Here is a 9,487-nt window from a genome sequence, read left to right on the forward strand (position 1 = left end):
TAAAGAAAGCTTACTTACCAAAGTTCCTCTCCTCTCCTATCTTATCTCCTCAGAAAACAGTCCCAATCTCCCCTTGATCTCTCAGTTTTGTTTGTTTAGCTATTAATCGTGGTTTGTTGAGAGACTGGTTTTTGTTCCATGCCTTAAATAAGTTTTAGCCAATCTCTAGCCTCCTGTTAAATAAGTAGTTTTTTCCTGTATTTTTGGGCTTTGATTCTAATAACTTAAAATGTCGTAATACTTTACGATATTCAATATTGTCTTATACAAAACTGGACTGAATTGGGTCTCAAGTTATTTATTTCTGTTCAAATATTTCAATAGTTGTTATCCTCTGAAACAAAGAGATGTCAATACCTTTCACAATTTGACAAATTATTATGGCTGATATAAAAAGCGAAGGTATTTTCAAGGAAATAGTTGGTTTATTCCTGATTCACTGGATCAAATTCAGTTACGAAAACAAAAAGTAAATTTAATAAGCATAATAATAAGGCGTTCTTACACAGGGAAACAATCTCACTAGTCATTTCGCAATCTTATACAAACAAATGTGTCCAAATGGACGGTGTGTACGGGGCAAAAAATTAGGATTTTTCCTGGATTTCCTCTGAAAACGATTTCTTGGGATTTTTCCCTCACCCTGCAATCTTCAGAAAGAACAATTGAGGCCGCTATGGATGCTAATCCCCCTTGTACACGAAATAAACTGAACGATTTTTAAGTATCCAACAACCGTATTAAAAATAATTCATGCGGCTTGACGACCTGTTACAAACAAAGCTCAAATATGCTTGAAAAAACACAACCAGCACACAATTACTAAATCTTACAATTAAGCAAATCATCACTGAAATAAACGCAAAAAAAGAGCAATAAAAAATGATAATAGTAATAATTTCTGAATAATAAATATAATTACAGAATAATAATAAAAAAATATATATATTAATAACAGAAGAAATACCAAAATTACTTAAATTGTCCTCTCTCGTTAGCCAGCCCCACACTCACCAACCGCCCGCAAGGAGATGCTTCTTTAACCGGTTTTTAAATTGCAGAGCACTTTCTGCTTCCGGAATTGAGGCCACTTTGAGTGGATATATGTTGTTTGGAAGGCCATACTGGCACAGGTTATAACGTTCGTCCTTAAATATATATATAGTCCATAAGAAATTTACCACAATTATAGATCCATTTCCCAAAAAAAACTAACAGCTATAGACTATCGCACAGCTGCACACATTATATTAGGGTGAAGGCCAGCGGGATTCTTTGAAGGGGGGGGGGGGTAACTAAGAACTGGAAAAGAAGTTTTAAGGCCCAAAATTTAAGGCTTTCTTTCTTCAGATGAGTTGAATGGACAATCAGATGAAAAAGGGCTGAGTGTAATATCAACTTTTCGCCTCCCTTCATTTGGAAGAACATATGATTATGAAAGAAAATAGCTAGAGATGTGCGGTATGGATGGTGATGGGGATTAAAACATCCCTTTTATTGTGGAGATGATAGTTTATTTAGGAAAATTTGGCTCTTATTTTGTAAAGTAAATACACTGAATAAGCCTTTTATCTAGAGACACTGACATGCGAAAGTTAAACTTTAAAGAGAACAGTGGTTGATGGGAGGGTAGCCTCCCTCTTATTTAATATAACCCTGGATATGGTATTGAAAACAAACAGAGTTTAAACGGAAACAAAAGCTGTTTTCAAATGAAAGTAAAGAGTCGATATTTAATCGATATTTAAGACGGACATAATTATTCTATAAATGAGGGAGCTGCCGCCTCTCCCCGTCTTGTCATCCCATTATTTATACTAAATATTGTTACTGTTTTCTTATGAATTCTCAAGAACAAGAGGTATAACACAAAGGTAATGGGATTGAAATACATAGAATATTTCATATTACTTCAAGAATGCATATTACCTCAAGATGCACATTTACTTTTAACTACACTATTTTCAGTTCAAAGGTTACTAAAGCAATCGGCAAGGTAAATACTTGCAAATAATGCCTGGTTATATTTGTTGCACTGAAAATTATTTTTCTGTAAAGCGCTGGTAAAACTTTACCGCACAGAACGATAAATTGGAGAGAGGTGGAAACAGCCCCTTGCTCTACAGAATAATTTCTGTTCGTTTTTAGTTTCAATGCCACTCTTTACTTTCTTTCGAAAAGATCTAGTGGTTTTAGCTTAATAATTTTAGTAACATTTGGACAGCCCCACTCCACTATAGCTTCTGAAACTGGGTTTCGATTTACGTAGCCTTCTAGTAATTCTAATCCGATTATCTATCTCAGTATTTTCCTTAAATAAAATTTTTTAAATCCTAAGGCCACAACTGTTGCTCTATAATGCAAAATGGATATATCACACAAGAGGTGGCTTTAGGGGGATATAGGGGGCACACGCCCGTGGTGCAGAAGTTATGACCATATTGTAATTTATGAAATTTTATTTTCATTAAATTTCATAAGAGGACCCCATTGGCAGAAATTATAAACATTGAATTGAATTCAAAATTTAAGGGAATGAAAAGGCTTCGATTCGTTTTAGCGCTTGAAATAAACACAAGAACTTTTAGTTTGTGATAGCATGAGCCCTTCCCGCTTTCGTAATTTTTATACGTGGAGGCCGCTAAGAAAGAAAACACATTAAAGACCCATCACGTGGGTCCCTCCTTTAGGTCCTTTGTGTCAACCTTGATAGTTGACTAAAAAAAAAAAAAAAAAAAAAAAAAAAAAAAAAAAAAAAAAAAAACTCCCGGAGCTATTGTGACAGGCAAAGATTTTTGAAATTAAACCTATGTTCTATTAAGATATAATATCTTGATAGAGAATTGTAAATCTCTTTTTGCAGAAAAACAATTCTTTCTTAAAGTGAAAATCCTAATTTCGATTTCTTCTGAAAAGGATTATATATAGGAGGATTCCGCAATGAATCCCGTATTAACAATTATATATTAGCGATAGTTTGCATATTAACATAACCATAAATTTTTTCTTGCAATAAATGATAGCACGAATAATGTTTTTTTTTTATTTAACGATGGGAAGATTAATTTGTACATATCTAAAACGGGATTTTATTGTTAGGCCTATATATTAATCTATTATGGTTCTCAGTCCTGTTACCGAGATGACGGCACCAACACCAGCGGCGCTCTCAGTGGCAGCAGCAATAGTTCCATCGCCCTCAGCAGTTACGATCGGACGGACCGGAGTCCTTTGTTGTCCATCTCCGAGGTGACGCACGCTCTTCTTAATCAAGGGATAGGTAGGTTTGTTCTATTCTATTGTAAATGATTGTAATACTGTAGATGATATCTACAGTATTGTGTATTGTAGATGATAGTATTACTGTGTGAAAAAGGAAAAATAACTGGTCAATCCATTTTAAGATTTTGTTTGCTTTTTTAATGCTCGCTAATAGTATTATTACATACTAAGAAGTATATAATGATAAGGAGATAGTGAAGATGAATAACAAATTCAATGTGAGATAATAAATAAAAGCATGAAATAAAGGAAATACCATTTTTCAAGAATTTTTTTATTTCGTGAAATAAGAAAATGAGGGCTAATAATACAAAAAAAAGGCATTTTCAATTTTCCAAACAAGGGGAAAATGCCGTCGAACTCAAATGCCGCGACAAACTTAAGAACATACGCTACTTTTTACGATGATACAAAGTATGAGGGAGCTTAAGCAAAAAACGTTAAAACTGCTTAATTTAGCAAATATGAACGCAGTACTCTGAGTTTACTTTGAATTAACGAGGTGTCAGTAGGCAGCGTCATCTTTTTCCAGAGAATAAAATGATATTTTTTTTTATATTTGACAATCTGGGTATATTCAAGAAAAAAAGTCTGATTCATTTGTCATCCAGTGTGTTTGAATATAAATTATAGAAGGAAAAAAATTTACAGAGATAGAAAGGAAAGGGTGAAAGAGAGGGAGGAAGAGAAAGAGAGGGAGATAGTAAACGAGCGAAAGAGAAGGAAAAACGCGCACACAACACACAGTTAGTTTAGTAATGATTGGTTTAGAAATCAAGTCCTAATTTAGAAGTAAATTCACGCACGTCAACGTCATTTAGTGCTATGATTCCATATTAGGACTCATTTTTAACTAAGCGTTATCCAACTATGAGACTGATAATCAACATATAGTTTCTATGGTATAAGATTAGCATACTTAGAAAGCTTAGCGGATTAGAAAGCTTGAGAATTCCCCAGCAATATACAGTGAAATGTATGAAAATATGATCCAGACAGTGAAATACCCAGCAAGGGCTTGGTCGATGAATAAAATTATTTATTTATTAATTCATTATTGATTTTTCTACTATTGGTCTACAGATTATGCACTACTACTTGCCATTAAATTTCTTCTCTGCGAAAGGCTAAAAGAAGCAAAAAGCAACAAAAGAAAATTCATAGCTGCAATAATGGTCATGGTTGCTAGTAAGGGATTATAGCATATAGTAATCGAAACCTCAAAAAGGGTGCTGAGACTGCTGAAAGACAACTGACTTTCGTCCAGCTTTTCATTCAGTGGTAGCTATTATTTTGATTAATCTTAAAAGTAAAAGTTTATTGCAAAAACAAATTTATGGGAATTTCGAAAACGAGCTGAAACCCCTCGGGAATGACGTCAGACCATCATGGAAAATGCACCATTGGAGCCATCATGATTGAAAATCATGCACAGCAAAATTACAATCTCCACATTTAACAGCTAATGAAATCTTTTTTTTGCATTGGAAGTAATGATGTATCTCCATTTTTCTTTTTTTTTCAAAGGGCGATTGTATCAAGCCAGTGGACTTGGAATGTTAGCAGAGGGCTTAATTGAAAGAAAATTGTAATATCTAGAGTCTGTTTAAAGTAACAAATAGTTTGTGCCATAGTGAAGTGGCATTTTCTGCAATTTTGTACCACAAAACACCTATTTTTGCCCGAAGAGAGTTAAAATGCGGAGAATACAAATTCTAATAGAGCCAATAGATTCTTGTACGGTCTGAACTTTAAACATGAGGTATTAAGCCCCCCCCCCCTCATCTTCAAAACGGCTCCAAAGTATGCCGTAAATACCCCAATAGGTTCTGTGTTTATGCATGATTCGCCAGCTTATAATGACACAAATGCTGCATTACCAAGGTCTTTAAAACCCATCATCAGCTGATGAAATTTTTAAGTAACAAAAGAGATCTTGCCATAGCAAGATCTCTCTGGGATACGGGGCATGAGGAACGCTATCTGCCATGTTGAGGAACATAAAATCAGTTTGTTTTTTTTACCAAAGAGGATCAAAATGCCAGGAAGTTCGAATTCTAAGATAATCAATAGATTTGTCACGACTTAAAACTTTAAATACGTGGTTTCAGCTCAGTGGTGTAATTTTGTCAAAATCCTGGGGGGGGGGCAAAATTGGAGCCAATTTTCTCAAATCAAGTGAAAATGACAGTGAAAACTGATAAGTGAGTCAATAGTACCATAAAGGTAAAGATTTAATAAAGAAAACTTACCCGTTTCTGTGGATATTTGAATTATGCAAGCTTATCTGAGTTTTGACATGACTGTTGAAGAAACTAACTTCCAGTGGGGAAGGACTGGGGTCTGGAAGGGAGAAAACTGAGGTCTAAGAGGGGCAGTTGCTTTCCCTGCCCCATAGGAAATTACACCTCTTTTTCAGCTCCCCGTCCTGAAGAATAGTTCTACAGCAAGTGTTACAATTAGTTGTGAATGCTGCTGCCAGTACCTTCGTCATTTTTGAATCGTCAGCTGGTAATGACATGAATACTGCAGTGACTACAAAGATTGACGATCAATTACCATCAGATGACGACCTTTAAAATGGCAAAAGAGTTCGTGCCACAGCAAATTGATATTTTCTGCCATTTTGTTTCGCAAAACATCAATTTTTGCTCGAAGAGGGTTACAATGTCAGCAAATGCAAGTTCTAAGATAAGCGATGGGTTTGTTAATGTCTAAAGCTCAAAAAGGAGGTTTTAGGCCTCTCCACCTTGAAGAAATGTCCGACAGCATGCGGATCAAGCGTTACAATATATTTTGAATACTGCTGCGAGTTCCGTCTTTATTCATAAATCGTCAGGTGGTCATAACATGAATGCTGCAGTGACTACAAAGATGGTTGATCGTTTAACTGCAGATAATGTTCTTTTTAACAACAACAGAGATCGTATCATAGCAAAGTGGCGTTTTCTGCCATTTTGTTTCGCAAGACATCAATTTCGGTTCAAAGACGGTCAAAATACCAGAGAATGCAAATTCTAAGACAACCAATCCATTACCATGTTCTAAAACGCTCATCTAGAAGCCTTGAGCCCCTTGTCTTGATAAACATGGAATATCCTTTTTTGTATGGTTAGCATGCATATCATAATATATTTTTAATTCTTTTTATCTGCCAAGGCTAGCATGTTGGAACAATATCGCTGCGAGATGCTTAATTTAAAGCTACTTTTAGAAGCTACATTTAAAAGCTACTACCTCTCTACGTGGATCTTATAGATTCGTCTCAATAACTCCATTAAAAAGTGTCTTATTACACATTTTGGAGTGAGAAGGCTGTGCAGCATAACAAAGGTGCCATTATAATCTCCATGTCAAAAAACCTTAACCGGAGGTATGAAATTCCCCCTCTTGTATGCCCCCTTAGTAAGCAAAAACTAAAAAACACATTTTGAGAGAAACTTGCCTAATGAAAAAATATCACTTATTTATTTTCAGTTTTTGAAGATAATTAAATTTCTTATGTGCAAAGTCTCAAAGATACAGGTGGAAACATACTTCTTGGAATCTTTAGTTTTGTGATAAAAAAAAGTTTTTTTTCCAGCTGAAAGCAAGCAGCAACATTAAAACTTAAAACAAACACAGAATTATCGCATCGTCCCGTTCCTCAACAGTCGCTCTTTAGGCCAAAGTCTTGAAGTTCTTTAAAAACAATTAAAATATAAGAAAATATGAGAAAATGATATGAAAAAATAATTCTCATTTAAATTTATCAGCCCTTGTTTTTGAGCGTGCTTTCTTGAAGAATTGTGACAAGAAGTCAAACTTTAGCGTAAAGGGTGAAGGTTGAGGAAGGGACAGTCCCTCTTATATGCAATAATTTTCATTCGGTCTAAGTTTTAATGTTGATCCTTACTTTTAGTTGAAAGAAAAAGAAATTTAATTCTTCTGCATTTATCAAATCATACTAGGAAATCTTCTCCCGCTTGTAAAATTTTCCACGGTTCCCCGTGAACTTCCATTCCCACGAACAATTCTCTCCTTGGAAAATCCCCCTCCCAAAAAAAAGAATTCCATATATTTCCAAATAACAAATATTATATGTAAGCAATGGGCAACTTCTGTAAGTTACAGCCCTTTCCCCAAGGACTGTTGGGAGAGGGTCGTTTCATCCACGGGATATAGTTCATAGATCTTTCAGCTATTCTGAATCAGAAAGCTATCTCAAAATTTTGATCGGACGTCTGAGGAAAAAAGGGGCGTGTGAGGGGGGCTAGTTGCCCTATGCTCTATTTGGTCACTTAAAAAGGGCTCTAGAACTTTCTACTTCCTCTCCCGATCATCTAGAGTCATTGGTTCAATGCGACAATCCCTAAGAAAAAATAACAACAACAAGAAAAACAAATATACACGCATCCGCGATCTTTCTTCCGGTAAAAAAAAAATGCAAAATTCCACATTTTTATAGATAAGAGCTGTAGGACATAGTGTTCTCTGATATGCTGGATTTGAAGGTATCATTTTCATTAAAATCGCTTGAATTTTTTGGGGGGTGTTTCTCCACTTTTTTGAAAATCAGGCACATTTTTTCAGGCTCGTAGGTTTTGATGAGTAACGTTAAACTTAATGAATTTTATACATTTGGAATCAGCGTAAAAAGCCAATTTTTTTGAGGTGTGAAATGTTATCGAAATTCTGTTTTTTAGAGCTTCGGTTACTATCGGGCCGTGTCGCTCCTTGCCTACAATTCGTAACCTGTTTACATACTTAATAATATAATTCGTTTAATATAATTTTATTTTATTAAACGAATTATTTAATATAATTTTGTTATAATTCTTTTAATATTATTTAATATAATTAAATATAATTCGTAACTGTTTGACATAGTTGCACTTACCTTGTGGAAAATTTTAGGAAAAGTAGGAAATAAAATATATATTTAATATTGTATTTGAACAACAATAAAATCATTTTGACACCGCTTAAAGGAAATAAAGACCTTATTATAAAATTAGTGTATATTCTCATTAAAAATAAAATAGAGGAAATAATTAAGAAAAGTTTTTTTTTGCGGAAATAACGAGCGAAGTTGAAACCTAAAACAAACACAAATTATTGCTTCACACTTTTAGTCTACGCAAGATTTATCTACAAAACTCGCTCAAATAAACTGACTTGTGATGCTTGATAGATATTTTGTGATACCTGACTCGATAAAATTATAGAAACTAGCGCTTTGCTGAAAACACAAAAACAACACCAAAAGAACAAGAAGTTTTCTTAGGAGCTGAAAATTACAGGATGCTGAAAATAAAACGCTAATTTGTAAGACTCTCAATAGTCTTTTACTAACCATGATATCGATAACTTTTAAGCATACAATTATAATTCTCAAAAAAACACAAGCTATGTCAGTTTTTATAAACCATTAGTTTTTAAAATTCTACCTATATTGGAAAATACCACGAACCAGTTTTTTTTTAGCTATTTTTATAAATATATAGGCTATTGCATAATTTACAAAGCAATAATTTTTGTTCATTTAAGTTTCAACTTCGCTCTTTACTTCCATAAGAGAAACTTTGTTTGTTTTTTCAATTAATCATGGAAAAGGGCATAGATTTTCCAGACGTAGTAATAGAAAGCGTTAAGGTAAAAATTGTTTCATGGCTCAAGCTTTTCGTAGAGTCTGAAAGACTTTTGCCATTCTGCTTACACAATACATACACTCAAAACTAAGCATTAGCCAATGAGTAATATTGTCAAACTTAGAAAGTGATTGTATGCTTACAACCTTATTCTTTTTCAGAACCATAGACGTCACTTTGATTGCACCTGGGACGACAGTGGAACTAACTTCATTGATAAATATATCTAGAAAATAGTCCTTTCCTGTGAAAATAAATCATACTGCTGGTATCATTCCAAACAAACCCAGGACTTTTTTCTTCAAATTAGAAGTAACTTGACAACAATGAAGTCCTCAAAACATCCTTGGATTATAACATTGTAAATTATATGTGTGTGAAAATCGAGAATATAAAGTATTGCTTCCACATTCGTTACTAATGGACTAGACATTATTGTGCACAACATTCTTAGAATCCTGGAATTTAGAGTGCGCTCTTTCTGTGTTTTCATCTCTAGTCATGTCTTGTTTGCTACCATTGTTTTACCATTTAGTTCATTACTGTACTGTTGACAATAAATTAATTTCTTTTAA

At 34.1% G+C, this 9,487-nt stretch overlaps 1 protein-coding gene across 5 annotated transcripts in view; it reads left to right on the plus strand.

Moving 5' to 3' along the window:
• LOC136040376 (aryl hydrocarbon receptor protein 1-like) overlaps window positions 1-9,487 on the plus strand; it is a 158,992-nt gene extending 149,505 nt beyond the window's left edge. For 4 of the 5 annotated variants that reach the window (XM_065724644.1, XM_065724637.1, XM_065724661.1 and 1 more), the window contains 2 exons: window positions 3,130-3,280; window positions 9,074-9,487. In XM_065724644.1, the coding sequence (XP_065580716.1) occupies window positions 3,130-3,280; window positions 9,074-9,081 (159 nt within the window). In that variant the 3' untranslated portion in view covers window positions 9,082-9,487. Of the gene's footprint in view, window positions 1-3,099; window positions 3,281-9,073 lie in introns of those variants that run through there. The other variant, XM_065724652.1, reaches the window with a different exon arrangement.

Source organism: Artemia franciscana, chromosome 2, assembly GCF_032884065.1.
Source record: "Artemia franciscana chromosome 2, ASM3288406v1, whole genome shotgun sequence".
Taxonomy (NCBI): domain Eukaryota; kingdom Metazoa; phylum Arthropoda; class Branchiopoda; order Anostraca; family Artemiidae; genus Artemia; species Artemia franciscana.